Below are 16,916 nucleotides of genomic sequence, written 5' to 3' on the forward strand. Positions count from 1 at the left end.
TAGAAAAGCCATAGAACCATTTCTCCTGTTGTGTTCTACAGTTATTGGAGGATACCATTAATTAGTTGAGTTGGATTTGATTACCTGGTTTGCTGGGAAAGACAGGCTTATTAGAAAGGTCAGTAATTTATACCACTACACAAATTCTTTTGTTCAGCTCAGGAATGACCTAGTTTTGCTTTTTCTTTTGTATCTGTATGAAACTCAGAGATGCAGAAAGTAGGGCAGAAGATACTGATGAGACATTTACCCAAATAATATGGCCCGTTACTGTCAGGTTGTTAACAAAGTCTTATTCAGGGAACCAGTTATCAAGCTAAAGTACTGTCGAGTGAGAGACCATGTGCACCAGCACAAGAAACAGTTAACAGATATTCCTATACAAGGATTGACTTACAGTTTGCCTTACTTTTCATCTGATATTATTACTGGTGTGCAGATACCTTAAATTGATTGGTTTATGATGTTGAATGAACTCGTAGTCTGGTATTGAGATTGGTTGTAGACTGTGGAAGTGATAGCAAAGGATGAAAAAAATATTTTTTATAATTATAGCAAACCAAACAGTTTCATATTCTTCCTCTGCATATCTTGAGCTGAAAACCTCTTTGTTTCCTATGTCTCTTGTCAAAAATATGAAGCTTTAATATGTCAGCGCCATCTATTCAAATGGAAAGAACCATTTAGATATTTTTTTTTCCTTTAGAGCGTCATCTTTTTCCAGTGCTGTAGCTGTTCCCCTGGCAAGTTCCAACTACATTCAAAATATTCAAATAAGATTGTCTGATAAGGTTGTCTGGTCTCTTAGGTTTTTACTTATTTATAGAAAGAAGTGTTTAAATGCTATTTAGAAGAAATAATTATACAGGGAGTACAAAATACATTTCTTACTGGTATTTCTTCCCTCCCTCCAACCTGTTTTCATGCGATGGGTCAGGACTTAACAGCTCTCGAGATTGTCTGGCTGAATAGCAGCAGGCTTCTAAATCTCAAATCAAGTACTCTTCAAAGCACCTTACTTCTCTTGTGATAAAAACTTGAGGCAGGTTTTTCTGTTTGGCCTATTCATCAAGTATCGTCTACTGAATTGTTGACATTTCTAAACACTGAAGGGATTTTAAAGATCTTATTGCTCTAAAGAGACTTACTTGTAGTAGGGAATAAAGAAGTGCAATGAAAAAAATCCCAACACATGAAAAGTACAAAACTAAAGAACTGCTAGAAACAGCTGAAAGCAAATAACTATAATTTGACGTATAGGTCCTGCACAAAACACATTTTTGGTGTAGGAAGCTGCTCAAATGTTTAGCCCTCTCCCCCCCCGCCTCTTCCAGATAAATAGTAGTGTTTATTTTAATCTCAATTACTCACAGAAGTCTTGCGTTAAATGTGATACCAGTTTCATTCATATTGAGTATATTTGTATCAGTTTACACTGAGTCCTACTGTCTTAGATAGACAGAGTCATTTAAAAAGGAATTAGCGTGACCTGTCTTTTAACCTTTCCCCAGCAACTTCTTATTCTGTGCTTAAACTTCCTTGAAGGCATTGGTTTGCCAAAGAGTGGTCAACAATGCCACTTCATCACCAATGCGATTTTTTTTTTTTTTGTAGAAGCAGTATTGATCACTAAGTAAGAATATGCCACAATATGTTTTCATACCAAAACAGGTTGATCCAATATTATGGATATTAAATTACACTGCAGTGATTTCTGCAGTCTGAGATTATTTGGTAGCAATACTACAAAAGGCTTTGTTAGCTGGACTTTTAAACTGTAGCCCCCGTAAGTAGTGGGGAATTAGTACTGAAAATAAGAGATATTAAAAGAATAATTCTATAATGTCTGCGTCCTTACCTGGGGGTTACAAGAACTGAATATACTTCCTATATCAGTGCCAGTTTTTAGTGTGAGAAGACAATGACAGCAGAAAAATTTTTTTTGCGCTTCTGGCCTGGTTTTTGCCTTAGCGTGGAGCATCTGACAGTGGCATTTACCATTGCAGAGCTGAAGTTTCTAGCTTGTGAAAAGCTGCAAACATAAACAAACTGGTTGTCTGTTTAGCAGCCTTGGTTTGTAAATATGCAGGATTTTGTAAGCCAGCAATACACTTATCTATCTAAATTATACTTGCTTTTAAAACAGAGATTAGTAATAACAGTTTGCACTTATACAGTGCACTTCTTCATTTCTCTGTCACTGTTTTAAAGGGATTGAATAATTTGTGTTTCTCTACACATAATAATACTGCCAGGCAGACTCAGAAAATACCTGTAGCAAAGAAGAACTTGTCCATGCGTGAAAAGCAAAATAAAAAAAAAATTAAAAAAATAAAAAGATAAAAAGCTCCAGAAAATTAGTCTGCTTCAAAAAGCTATTAAATTGTTCCTATCCCTGAAGCTTTACAAATGTGCTAATTGTTGTGTTCTGGTCACGTAATATGTTTCTGCAGAAAGTTAAGACACTTTCCGGTTGCCGAGCCCTTGTGCCGTCTGGGGGAGGGACTGGCGGGCCGTCTAACGCGGGCAATGAATCTTCCCCTTGGGCAGCGCGTGCTTCAGGTCTGAACGCCAGAAATGCTTCACAGATGTGCTGGGCTGCTTAGCAATGGAAATTTTCTAATTCTAGCTGACCTAAAAAAGTAAATAGACTACCAAGCATAGGGCTACTCCCAGTATTAAAACAGCAATACCCCCCAAGCTAGCATTTACATTTTGCCCCCCTGCGCGCTCCTTCTTCATAACCAGCAACTTGCCAAACCTGTGACACTGGTCTCTTGGGAACAGAGGCATTCAGGGACATATTGTATGGGTAGTTTGCATTGCGTAGTCGAATGTAAAGCAATACGGCTCGCGCTGTCTCGGTGCTTTCTAGAGCAGTACTGCGCGCCTTGGGGAGGTGCTGCCGGTGGAGGCATTGGCCATTGACACTAACTCATACTCAGTCAGAAGTGATGTGTGCATTTGCATGTATAGTTACATGCTGGGTTTGCGTTTGTGCACACAGCTGCGGAGACTGATGTATAGGAGGAAATCAGCACTGCCAGTGTATACAAAATGTAGAAAAACCACCGAGGCAGCCTTGGGGCAGCCCACAGCTGGACTGGTCCAGAGGCTCAGAGCAGCTCCGGTTTTCTCCTGTTCTTCTCAGAAAAGCACTTCATTAAACTATAAATTCCGTAGGATCTATAGAGACTAGATACTGGAACTCAGTGGAAGCTTGTAGGCAATGTGCATTTTAGCAAAAGCTGGCAGAACTGTTCGGATGAGAAATCTCTCTGCATTTTTGTTGTCTTTCTTGTTTGATTTGGCAACTCGGGCACTGCAATGCGCTTGTAAGAGACTTGCCAGCACGAGTTACTTATCTGGGAGCATAACCTTTCTGTGAAGTGTTGAAATCTATCTGGACAGTTGTATCAAGAGGCTGAATACATTTTATCAGTTATTCGTGTTGTTGCACACCCTGAGATAAAATGGTGTTTTCTAATGGGTCTATTAATCAGTTTTCTGAAATGCAACGAGATATTTAAACTGACAGAAGCTTGAGAGATTACAGTGAACTTTAAAAGATAGCTTTGGATGCACACTCAAACATTTGGTTCATTTTCCAACTTAGCTGAAATTGTGGAGGGTGACAGTAACATTGCAATATGTTGGACCTCCTAGAACAGATGCTTCTGTCTCTGAATGCTGTTTCTCCCTCCTCCTCACTTGCACAGCTTTTGTTTGTACACACAGCGTCTTGAACACTTCTCAAGCTTCCCAGTAGAGAGACCCAACTTGCCGTCGAGCAGTGCAGGCATCGCCAGCAACTCTGGAACGTTTCCAGAGAGCCATCTGTGGTTTGATACGAAATCCGTGCTTTGTGGCATGTTGCAATGTCATTCAACGAAAGAGGAGATATAGCGGAGGCACTGACTCAGTGAGATGCTCTGTATAGTTGTAGGATTGAATTCCTCTCCTTGACCTTTTACTCTCCAACTTAAGAATTTTGTTTAAGGTAGTCGTCCGGGTCTCCTGAATAATCAGCAGAGATGTGCAAGCACTTGCAAGGATGATTCATCTCATCCTAAGTAGATAATATAGGTGAGACTGAATAGCTGGCGTGTAGACAGCTGCAATTAGGTTGAATGAATCCGTCAGGGAAGAGAATGTGACATTAACATTAGCATCCATCCGCACTATCCTGAGAGCCCTAGCATTACTCAGACTTGCATCACAGGTCCCACACTACTCTTACGTAAGCCCAGGAAGGAGAAATTCATTAAAAAGAACAGATCTACAGGAGAAATGTTAGTCTGCATGCTTTGGACATGGATGATACCATCAGACTCGTGAATTACTGTTTGAATTTAGAACAGTATTTACCTTCAGCTTTTAGACAACATATTCAAATCTCAACTGTAACGTGCCTAGATAATGTATCTCCTCCTGCCCTCCATCTTTCACTTTCTTCACTCCATCTTCTCTTCAGCCCTTGGTCGCTTAGTTTCTCCGCTGTTCTCTTCCAGTTGCCTTGCTGTGCAGGGTACTCTTTCTCATAGAACATTTTGTCAGTTAGAAGGGAAAAAAAGCTTTGGCATTAATCAAGTATTTATATATCATGCCATTTTTGGGTATTTTATATTTCACTTCTTCCTTTTTACTCATTTTGTGTATTCAGACTGTCGGCTCTTCAGGACAGTCTTTCCATATGTGCTCAATAAGAGCTTGGTCAGTAAGCTTTACAATAGTGTGCTGTGTAAATATTTAGTACAGTTCAAGTTGTAAGATTACCACGTATTTCTCTGAATTTTGGATCAGACGAGCAGTTGAACAGCTGCAGTCCCTAGATAGTCTATAACCATCACTGGTTAATCCAGCCCCCTTTGTAACATGGAGAGCTTCTTCATTGCACAGAGACTACAGTTATAATATGGAGTGGATCTGTTACCTGCACACGTGATTTAGAGCACACCGTGGTGCCAAACACTTGGCATTCTCAAGCGCTGGAAAAGGTAAATGTTCCTGATATTTTTATCTTTCCCTTTTGTCCCTTCACATGTAGCAAATCGTCCTTAACACATCTTGGTGTTTTTCTTTGAAATGAAAGAGTTTGTTCAGAAAACTGTCTGCTGTTTCCTTTCCTGTCACTGACAAGTAGTGACTAATGCAGCACATACAAAAACCCACCCATCTCTACTCACTTGTTACTGGAACTTCTGAAATTCCCTGGGGATTCATTTTACACAAACATGTACAGAATGGAGATTTAATGGTACAAATGGTCTCTGAAAGATTTTGCTTTGCAGTAGCTAGTGTTTAAATAAACTGAGCTTTAAATTCAGACTCGGGAATTCAGATTTTAAGTACTTTGCGTAGTTTTCTGGTCAGAGAACAGAAACAGTACCATGTGGCACATCCAAACGAATCAGCACAGTTTGAATTGAATTCTCCTGGACGTTATCATACCACTTCCATAAAGCAGATACACCGGAAGGCAGCACTGAAGAGGTGTATATTAAGATTCAGTGTTCTGAAAAGTAAAATGGCTTTTACAAAATCTATCACAAAAGGAAGCGGGTTTATTAATGGTTCTTAATTTTGCCATGTGTCATTAAAGTCACTGTTTAAATGAACTCTTTGTAGTATTGGAAACCCTCAAGAAAACATCACTGTCCTGCAAATGAGGTGAAAGTGAGAATTATCCTAGTTTTATTTTATTCTGGAAGTGATGGAAAATGGGAGTTTTAGAATTGTGTTCAAGTATTTAAAGTACTATTTTCTATATATAAAAAATTATTTTCATATTAGCAATGTGTCCTTTAGCAGACAGACACGGATATATAAGTAGAAGTATATTTATCAGCTATTCTTAGAGAAGCCTTCTCTCAACACCTGATGTTAACAATAATTAATTTTGACAACTCAGATTACGCTTCAACTTAATAAAAAGAAATAGGAAATGCGTATGGTAGATGTTCTTATTTTAACATGAGTTGATATAGTTGTGATTAGTTAGAAGTCAATCACAGTTACCTGAAAAGTAGGAAATTTTAGAATGCTCTTTTAAAGAGTCTTTCGTCTTTATGATCAGTTTAGCAAATGTATCCATTGCTGAGAGTTAAGAACGGTAACGTAGCATCTGTGAATACAGCAGAACAAGAAGAAACCAGGTTCATGTCCATTGTACAGAAAAATAGTTACCAACTGGTTTGTCTCCTGAGTTTGTTAAAATACTGAGAAAATTGTAACATGAACAGGAATGTAAGAGATTGATAGTAAAGGAGTTTAAAAATAGTTTGCCTAAGACCCAAATGCAGTTATGGGAGGATAGTTTGGCACCATTCTCTCCACAAGATAAATGTTACTGACTGTGAGACACTATCACTATTTGTGAACCAGATTTGAGGACTATCATATGATTTCTGCCTGACACAGGTCTAGGCCAGCTGGAATGACTTTTCTAGTGCTTGCTGTGAGAGCTTATAATGTCTTCAGCGGTAAAGGGCTTACTGTTTTATCACTAAGAAGTGAACTTACATTAAAACAGAAATATTTTTAGGTTTTGTGGCATTAATAATTTTATATCTTTTCATAGCGATATTGTCAGATTTGTGTATGAGTTGTTACAAAGTTATGTTAACACAAGTGATATGTCACTCTAGTAGACTACTTATCATATAATATATAGTTCATTTCGTCATAATACACATGTCTATTGTCTCTCAACTGGCAAACTTGGCAAGGGAAGAGGCCAAAACTTCCAGTCACCTCCATGTCAAATATTTGAACAAAGTCTTCTCTCTGGAAGAAATTTAGTTTCAAACTTGCACATCTTTTTGTTTATATTAAGCCCAAAGGTAGTAATATTTTTTGCAAGAAGACAGTTAGTTACTGTGCTTCATGATGACATGTTACAACAGCATTACAGTCATTGACTGGCAAGGCTAAGTCACTCCTGAAATACGTATCTGTTAAGGAGTTAGTAGCCGTTTGGCAGCTACTGCAGTTAGAAATGCAAGACGTGGCCTGTGGGGATGTCAAGTGAACCCGTTCATTCGGGATCTCTTTCATCACGTAACCAGACATAGTGCAATGGCCTCGAAGCTGTGGCTCAGGGCACCGCAGAGAATCAGCACCACGTGTTGCTACTGCATTGAAGGGATGCCCAGTGTCCCTGTTAAATCCTTCCCCCAGTGCCCAAATAAGAAGAGCAGAGCAGGTTCAGTGAAGGTAACCAGGGTCAACCACCAGTCCTGGTGGCTGTCAGATGGATCCATAGTCATGAGGCGAGCCCACTGTCAAGCTGAGAAGTCAGGGCAGCAGGTGAGGATCATCGCTGGATCAGCAAGCTCCATAGCACGGTGGTTGCACAGGAAAACGGCCAGGGCCCGAGCGAAGGGCAGCTCGCCAGCAAAGCGGGGAGTGCCCAGCAGGGCTTTGCCAGCTTCTTCGTGACAGCTCTTCATCACCCAGCAGCCCAGTTTGGGGGTGCACAGCTGCACTGTATCACAGCTGGCTGCAAGCACTGCCAGCTAACGCCTCCCGTTGGGGACAGTCTTCTTCACTGCAAAGACAAAGAGACAGCTCAGCGGCTGTGGAGCAATCTGGCATCCCTCCGCTGGCCCCCTCTTTTCTTAAGATGTAAGTTGCTTGTTTTCTTTTCCAAAGGCCTCCATGTCCTTTTCCCCAGCCTGCCCGTGAGATCTTACTCATTCTCAAGAAATCTATTGCCAGTCAGTTAATGGTGACAATCACTTGACAGTCTGAGAATTTTCAAGCAAGTAACGGGGTTCTTCACTCTAAGAGGAGATTTTATAAAGCCGCCTTACTAGCTCCTTCAGATTTCTCCTTAAAACCCACATTTTTGTGTTACCTACAAAAATGCTGAAGTCTTTTCGTAGGTACTATATAATAGAAACAATTACTAGTGATTCTACATGAGGTAATAATAAAAAGACATAAAAGGGAAAATATAATGCAAGGGAGGCGTTATGGGCATCGTGAGGAGAGGAAGAAACAGTGGCAGGAACTCAGCCTCTGTACCACAGACCGTTCCTGTTCTGTCTTGTGTGAGCTTTATGGAATGGTGAGAGTTCTGCTTCAAAGAGAAAGAAGTAGGATATAAAGCTCCGCATCTAGGAGTCTGCATCTCTCATTTTCCCAGCATTCCTAAAATTCTTCTCCCCACCCCCCTCTTCCCTCTAAACCAAATCCCTTCAGCTTTGGTGACTTCAGTCTTCATGGAGTTGTAGCAAATGGAACTAGAAGGGATCTAGAGAGGTCATTAACCCATCTCCCTGCCCCAAGGCAGGACTGCGGCCGTAGTAGACTAATAAGCAATTTTTTTGGTCAAAGATCCAAATAAATGGAATTGTAAAGATATTTTTTTTAATGTTTTATTTTGGGAAGTTTGGGCTCAGTTGTTAAAGCTTCATGTAACTGCTAGCAGAGTTGCAAGGTTAACTTCAGTGGCATGACTTTAATATGTATCAAATTAAGAATGAACTATCACCACTTTTTTTATGACATTCAGTGATTTTGCATCATTCGTATTTTTTTGCTAGAGTGTTACAATAGCTACTAAAATACAATAATGATTTTGGAGTAATATGAAGAAGAATTACTTTGGGTTTAGATTTTTGCCAATATATGTATCTCTGCTTATGATACTGTTGCTGAACATTTTTATACTTTTTATTGCTTAAAGCATTTTACAGAATACATGATTTTAGTAACCCTCAATTTTGTGAAATTTTGCTGTATCTCAAGTGTCTTCCACCTCAATTATTTCTGAGTATTTTAGCCAATGTAAAAGCAATCTGCACAGGCACACATTTCCTCAAATCAGAAAAGTAATTTTATGAAGTGATTGTTGTTTATACCATGTAGGTCTAATGTGGGATTTTACTAGCTGCCTCCACAGTGGAGTGCCAGTAGGTTCCTTGGAAGAATATGTGTAGCTTATGTGTATAGTTGCATAGTAGTCAGTTCTTTAACATTAGTAGCTAGCTCTTTGTTTAACCTATTATTGGTTACTTAGGTTCAGTCATACAATTTTTACTTTATTTTCAACCCCTTCTGTAGTCAGTGAAAGCCGGTGTACTGTTTCTGTGCATTTTGTAGTTGAGGTGTCACCAACATCAGGAAAGGGTGGTAGGAAAACTGCTGGTCAATCCTCTTAACACTGAAGAGAAAAAAGTCTTACACTGGAAAGTCTGTTTTTTATAAGAAATCTGTAGAACTATCCCCTTGGTACAATAAACTACACTGGCAAAAGCACTTGCTAACATTTTTGTCTACTAGGGATTTTGTTGGTTTAAAAAAATTAAATACACCCCAACCAAATGTATCAGCCCACTGGAAGTTCCTGGAATAGCCATGGCTTGGATCTTTACATCCCAGTCTTATAAGGCAGACCAGTGTCGGAAAACCATCAGGGCTGTATTTGGCCCGCAGTGCTGGGACTGGACTAACTGATTGCTCCGCGTCCCTTCTGGCCTGTCGTTTTACGTATTCTTATCTTCCACTTCTGCTTTTTTTCTTTTTTTCCCATTGAGAACAAATAAAGTAATTAGAAGTTTTCTTCAGGCAGAGGGAGGAGCAGAGGCAAAGTATGTAATAAGTTTTGTCTGAACTGTTTTCCTTTCGTAATGCATGCCCTAAAGCTGTGTGCTTAGCTGGGTTCAGTGTAATTGTTCCTATCACCGCAAAGCCTTCGGGACCTGCCCGGAACGGAGCAGGCGGGAAGCGCCAGCACTCGCACCGTGCCCTTCCTGGCTGCGCCTTGCACGGCGGTAGCCTGCTTCCATAGCCGGTTATCTCTTCATCGAGGGAGCGAAGCTGAGGCTGATTCTGAAGATCCTGAACTTAAACCTTCCTGACAGCCTGCATGGGTGAAAATAGTGTGTGATCCTGTAATTAAACACACTATAATCAGAAAGACAATTAACTTTGCACAAGGAAGTTTACTCTAGCATTCCCTAGTTTTAACACTGGCAAACTTTGCCTTTCTTTGATACAGGCTTGAAGAAATTATCACAAGGAAGGCAGTTATAGTATCCTATTCTCACTTGCATGTTTACTTTTGCCAAACTATGACCGTTTCGCCCTAAAATATTGTTGCCCTGCCAGCTTGCTGTAGGCTACCAGAAGTTTTGTGTTTACCCACACGCAGGAATATTTCAGGGAAAACCTTCAATTCTTTAAAAGAACAAATGAAAATACGCAAATGTGTTTTTGCTGTCCCATGAAAATCCACCTGTTTGGCCCAGGTGCACTTGGTGACCCTTCCCCAGAGATGTACCCATTTTTCGGACCAGGAGGTGAGCTGCTGCTGTGCCCGCACGCTGGGCAGGGGAGAGGGGCAGGGACGGGAAGCGGGGACAGAAAGCAGTGCCAGCGAGATCAAGAGGGGCAGATCCAGAACAGGTGGGAGGAGGAGGAGGACAAAATAGGGGATGAGGAGGACAAGGGGCTGAGGCAAGGAAGGGTGGCCTGGCACTGAATTTGGACCTGGGCGTTAGGAACAGGAGCAGGGATGGAATATGGGCAGAAAAAGGGAAGAGAAGCCCAGGACTGGCAGGAGCAGGAGTAAGAGCTCGGAAGCAGAAGGCTGAGGCTGGATGGGGCAGAGGCTGGGGGGGTGCAGATAACTGGAGAAGGGGTGTTTTGGCGTGAAGACCAGTTGCAGGGTGGGAGGCCTGGGCAACAAGGACTAGGATTGCTGGTGTGAGCAAAAGCAGCCCAATTCTTATCAGACTGGTAAGAGAAAGAGTGAAAGGGATGGAGGTCACAGCCTCAGAAATAGCAGAGAAGTCCGCCCACCAGAAAACATTTTGTCCTCAACTGGGACTTTAAATGGGACTCTTTCTCTGTGGTCAGCAAATATCTGTGAAAATGTCTGATCATTCTGTAATGCTGGTGTTCAAAAAGGATCACAGCCTATTCAGGCTATCACTTACTGCCTTAGTTCAAGTGACCGGAACGTCCCTGTTGGTGCCAAAAATACAGGCCTGTTGTTTTAACCCGTGGATCTCTGTGTAACGCTGTGCGATGAATTTCCATTGTTTGTGATTTAAAGCATAGAATTTGTTTTTAATGGTGTTAAGATATTGAATAGGGTTCATATTTGCAGCCCTGTTTATGTTTTTAAGCTGTGCACAGAAAATGTAAGGAATGATATTTTGAAATGTCTATTCAGGCCTTATTCAGAGGTGCTGTGCGTGTGTGCTACGATTCACATCTTAATGGCAGGAGAGTGTTCAGTTGTTTTCAGAGGACCCCAATGTTGTTTGTTGCTCAGACTGCGTCTGATCTGCGGCCGAGTATGGCCTACGCAGTGAAATATGCTTCCTAGAGAACCAGTGATTTTTTGTAATGTTTGAAAATTGGGATTGTAGGGAGGGCAAGGATTGCAGGAGGGATGGTCTGGTAATGAAGACGAATGATTGAAGGATATCGTGGAAGGTATGATGTGTCTCTGTGTATACCACTGAGCTTCTGTGTGATCATGTCGCTTCAACCCAGCGTTTTTATTTATTTCTGTACTCTGTGTCTTTCACAAGTGCCTGACTTGGGGTTTTGAAGAAATACTAAGCACTCACAGCTGCAAATGAAGTTAGCAGCTGATCATGTGAAATGCTGTGCAATGCCAAACATTCTGGAAAAGCAAGTCCTAAATGCCGCAGATTGTGTTTCTGAAATTAGTAGATAGGTTTTTCCGTGTGTTTTGTGTGCCTAAATTCCCTGTCACTAAAATGGAGGTAACTTTGCTGCCTTATCACACAAGAATATTAGGAAAATAACACAGTTGGTGTTTGTGAAGCATTCAAGTGCTATATACTGACATGTGCTATTGAAAAGCCATTCTGTCTTCAGAACAAGGTTTGAATAGTGTACAATAAATACATCAGAAAAGTTCAGAGTAAACAGTGACTAGAAAACCAAACACTGATTAGCCAGTCGCTAAATGAGCAGCGTGCATCCTCTTCGCTGAAGAAGATGGGGCTAGAAGAGTATATGCAGGTGCAATGCAACACTGTGTCGTAACAAATACATCTGTAAAACCCTAGTTCAGTCCCGCCATCGAGTCTGAGGAGCTTGAATTTTTACTTTTGCTATCTGAGTCTTAGCAAATTTATAAATATTTTTCTATCTGTGTTCTGTTCATAATATATACTAGCGAACGAACATAGCGTTGACTAAGAGACTGTGTAAATATCAAAGATTTTTTTTCTTTTGACCACCTTTGAAGTCCAGGCCAGCGTGGCAGGGTTTACAGTTGTTCCCTATCTGTGATATTAGTTAGTGCCTGCATACGATGAGTTTGCCGAGTCTCGGTTCTGTTCACTCTTCATCACCTTGCTCTGAATCCGTTTGGTGGACTACATTTCCCCTAAGGAAGCCACCTCTCCAGCTCCCAGGTGAGGGCAGAGAGATGCTAATGGTGAGTGAGAGAAGGTTGGATTGTTTCACTTGTCTTTCCACCTCCCACGTACCAGATACCTTGTAGCCTGCTAGCAGAGTACTGTACACTTTTTTGGAAAGAAAATGTGGCTGCAAGATCTGCTGAGTGCTCCGCTGCACTTCTGGCTTTTCCTCATCCTTCGTTTCCAGTGGCTGCAGCCCCCCTCTGCAATCCAAGCTGTACATTGGCTCTTCCCTAGCAAACGTTTTTCTCAGCAGACAAAGAAAGTAGGCACGTGCCCTACTTTATATTGTGTTGATGTAGAAATGAGGCATCAAGGACCACAGTTCACATCCACAGCCATGCTTCACCTTCTTAGGAATTCCTAAGGGAAGAACCGTAAGTGAAGGGTACCGTACCACAGCACCGATTTCAATACAGTGAAACCTAGGAGCCACATAGTTACCAAATGGTTTATATGGGGGGTGGGGTTTGATACCTAAATTGTGCTTCGTAGGTAATGTGCTGCAAAGAAATACACACATTTCTCCTATTTCAACCCTGAGGTATGTCGTCTCACCCTGGGCACAGGCTTTCCTACTCCACATGCGTTACTTCAGGCACTTCCTTCCTTCAGAGGAGACAACAGCCCCGCGCACCTTGTCCGTGCGCTGCCCACAGTGGCGGTGGCCGGTGGTAGGGGAGTGCTTTGGAGCACCTCTTGAGGGATGCCTAATTGCAGTCTTAAAGCCGGCAATGAACTGAACAGTCAGCCCACTGGAAATATAGGTATTTCTTAGGCTTTTTTATTGAATTCTTATCTGCATGAAGAAAGGATCCTACGCAAGTTGCGAAGGTATCAAATAAAGGTCAGCTGTATTTACGTGTTGTGATAAAAGCAAAAACCCAGCAAAAGCAGAGAATAAGGGTAGTCCACACAGCCTCCTAAGACAGTTTTACAGCCATTACTGTTGTCCTGCTCCCTTCAGAAGCGCGTGCATTTTAAAAGAAGAGCTACACAGTTTAGCCTACTAAATCTTTCAAGAAATATGCTTCTTCCATGATACCAGTTTCATAAATTATTGCACTCTGTGTAAGATGCTCAGCCGTCTCATCTGACCGGCTTTCAGTGCCTCACGGTGTCCAAAGCGAGCCAGGAATTAACCCAGTAAAGCCTCAGTTTGACATTAATATTGACCTTACTTTATAAAAGCTAGATGGCAATATCATGTCTTTTATATATCTCCCGTGTAAAAGAATCTGCAGAAGGACAGTTGAAATATTTTTGTCGTAGTTGAAAAAGAAGGTTTATTATGCAAGGACTGCATGCTTGTGGACAAACGTGTAACCTGCATCTCGATTTCCTCATCTGTAAAATGGGTGTAATGTTCCTACAGCTCACAAGGGATGGCAAGGTTTGATTAGCATATAGGATTGCCTTATACAAATGCAACTACTATCACTGGTTTTATTAAAAAATGACAGTAGAATATGAAGAAGAAACATGCTAGCAGAATCATGCTGCAACCAGGGTCAGCCGTCTCCATCTTTTGACGGTCACATCATTTGTTTTCAGACTCTACCACGAAGTATGCATGTTTGAAATAAAACTATACTTATATTGTAATGCCATAGAAATCAGAGGATTTTATGTAGGAGTTGACATACAGGCAAACCACTGGTTTTTAAAGGATAAATGCCCATAGGTATAATTAAATACCTTGAGCAAATTTGGATTTTGTTTAGAAAATCTTCAGGAAGAAACCATCTATTCCAATTTACAGAACCCAGTATACTGAAATCATACAAAACTGTTTCCAGGTCAGCCTAAAAGAGTGGCTGGGAAGTCTTTTATCTGTGTGAGTAAACAAACATTGATCAGTCAGGAAGAAGACTGCATTTTGAAATATGCTATGGAAAATAAATTCTGCTGCAATTATTCTTTTTTTTTTCTCTCTGTTTTTTCCTCTCTCGCTTTCTTCTCTCTCTCCCCCCGTCTCTCCCTCTCCTTCCTGAAAATCTCCTGCCACAGCGACTGCATTTGCCTCCAGACTTGTCAGACACAGTGAGCCGCGCAAGCAAACAGGATCTGGCAGAATCCGCCAAACTGCTGAGCTCAGGATGTGGTGCTATGGCCATCGGCAAGAAGCACCTGGACTTCTAGCGATTCCTACTTAGCAGTTTCACTCAGATTTATATGACACTCTAATTATGAGTGTTAATGACTTATATAAATATTTTTCTTAATGATGTGACCCAGCAGTCTTTAAAAATACATGTTATCGTATGGTGCCTTTTTTTTTTCCTTTTGTTCTGGTTTCTTTGTACTAATTTTGGACTTGTTTGGATTTTGCTTTTTGTTAAAGCTTCTGTTATGTTGAGTCCTGCCATTGTTCTGCTCGACTGGAAAGATACAGTACTTTGTTCCTTTCCTTAAAATATGAAAATTACTCTTACCCTTTTTTTTACAATAAAAATAAAGGGATATTTTTTCCCAATGGAATTTTTTTATACTTACATTTGATATTTTGTATGAATAAGAAGTTAAGTTGGACGGTTTATTGAAATAAAGGAATGAAACTAAGCAATTCGTTGTCATGTGTTATTCCAAAAGCAAACTACAGTTATGGTTTTAAAAACATGAATTTTTTTAAATTGAAATACCATTTTTAAATTTCAGGAAATATTTATGTTAGTTTATTAAATATGTAATAATAAATTTAAAAAATATTTTTTATTCTAAGATGCCAGTAATTAAGAATGGTTGTTATTTGAATCAGAATATATTATAGATAATTACTTTGCCTTATGGCTTACTACATGCATTAAAGTGCACTTGAATAGAATTTACTAACCATAGAGAAAAGAATTGGTTTCCTTGTGTAGTTCAAAACAGTAATCCTGAACAATTGAAGTCAGCGCTATGAAATTATGTCAACAGACATAATTCAAGATTGAAATTCAAACCGACAGCTACATTAATGCTAGAAAACCAGAAGAGTGCATTTGAGCTCAGGGAAGGATATCACAGCATGCTGGTCTAAAGCAGGGCAGAATACACCAGTAATTCAGGCTTCTGTACCCTCAGATATACAGTTTGTGAACTACTAACTATTTTGTGTGTATCTCTGGGTATATCTCATCAAACAAAGAACAGTGAAGCAAAGCTGACCTATAAATTCAAATGGGTTGCATTCTTTCTTCTGAGGCTGACTTCCATTTTGAAGGGTAATATCTCCTTCGCCGCAGAACTTCCAAGCCACCCAGCTGTAAGATTGCATTACAGTTTCAAAATGTTGTCTATAATAGTGTATTACATGGCTGGAGTGAAATCGACTCTTCAAAGAACGTGTTAATAGGATGCAATAATGGTAACTTATTTTGATGGGTTTGGAACCAGGAGTTGGTTAAGTGGTTTGCTTTTTTTCCCCTGCAATCCAGGTTCTACTTTATTTTTTCTTGACAACGCTATGTAAAACAAAGACATGGCTTTTAAAACTGTCTAACTAATATGATGAATGTCAATCACTTAAAAAACTCCACTGTAGCATAAACACATACTGTATACAGCTTTTATTCTGAATTAGAATAATTGAATCAATGACAGTGATTTGCCAGGATGTCAAATCTATCCATCATATCCTGTCACTACCAGTTTATTTTTTGTGATCAAAATCAAAAAGACTACTATTTTGTCATCAGCTATTTCATTAACAATCAGGTTTTCTCTTCTATATTTTTGAGATATGCCTGTTATATTTTTTATTTCTAAAGACACAAATCCTTTTTAAATCTTTTCAAAATAAAGTTTCAGAACTGAACTGTCAGTTTAATAAAGCAAAAAGACACCTACTTTCCTATGCCAATATATTTAAAATATTATCATTGATGTCTCAAACATTTTTTCTCTTTTTATATTATGTGTAACATTGAATGGAAGTTCTCATTAGGTACTTAATTGTGACTTTTGAAAGCGTGAAATAATTTAAATACTTAGGATAAAGTGATTTTTAACAAAGGGGAAGTTTTACATAGGAAGTCTTTTTAATGTAAATAACACAAAACACAATATTTCTTTGTGAAATGTAAAGTCATGAGACATATAAATTGCTGCCAACATGCTTACATAGGATATCAACTTAACATACAGGGGAGAAAATATCATGAACGTCACAGTCAATTTCTCGTTAACATATTAAATGGTAATTGTTAGCGAGTAGCACATCTATTCCACGTAAGTATATGTGTATATGTGTCCCCTATGCATTTACAAGACTTCAATTTCAGTAACTTCGGTGGGCTAATATTAAAGCTGACAAATATTTTGAATAATAAAGGGAACTCCTTCTGCAAATCTGGATATTTTTTTTTCTGAGTCAGTAAACATGCTTTGTAAAATAAGTGTTAGAGTGTACAGATGTACAGTGTTGTTTACCTAAGGCAAAAACATGGAGCAAAATTTCCCTTCTTTTCTTCCAAAATATCATATCATTTACAGCAACATATGACAGTGACTTGGCTTATC

The 16,916-nt window shown here is 39.8% G+C and overlaps 1 protein-coding gene across 1 annotated transcript in view; it reads left to right on the forward strand.

Annotated features, from left to right (window-relative positions):
* The window catches only part of ELP4 (elongator acetyltransferase complex subunit 4), a 150,524-nt gene extending 135,567 nt beyond the window's left edge, over positions 1-14,957 (forward strand). The window contains exon 10 of the mRNA XM_075425938.1: positions 14,424-14,957. Coding sequence (XP_075282053.1) covers positions 14,424-14,555 — 132 coding nt within the window. The 3' untranslated portion in view covers positions 14,556-14,957. The remainder of the gene's footprint in view (positions 1-14,423) is intronic.
* The last annotated feature ends 1,959 nt before the right edge of the window (positions 14,958-16,916 follow it).

The sequence above is a fragment of the Opisthocomus hoazin genome, chromosome 7, assembly GCF_030867145.1.
Source record: "Opisthocomus hoazin isolate bOpiHoa1 chromosome 7, bOpiHoa1.hap1, whole genome shotgun sequence".
Classification (NCBI taxonomy): Eukaryota; Metazoa; Chordata; class Aves; order Opisthocomiformes; family Opisthocomidae; genus Opisthocomus; species Opisthocomus hoazin.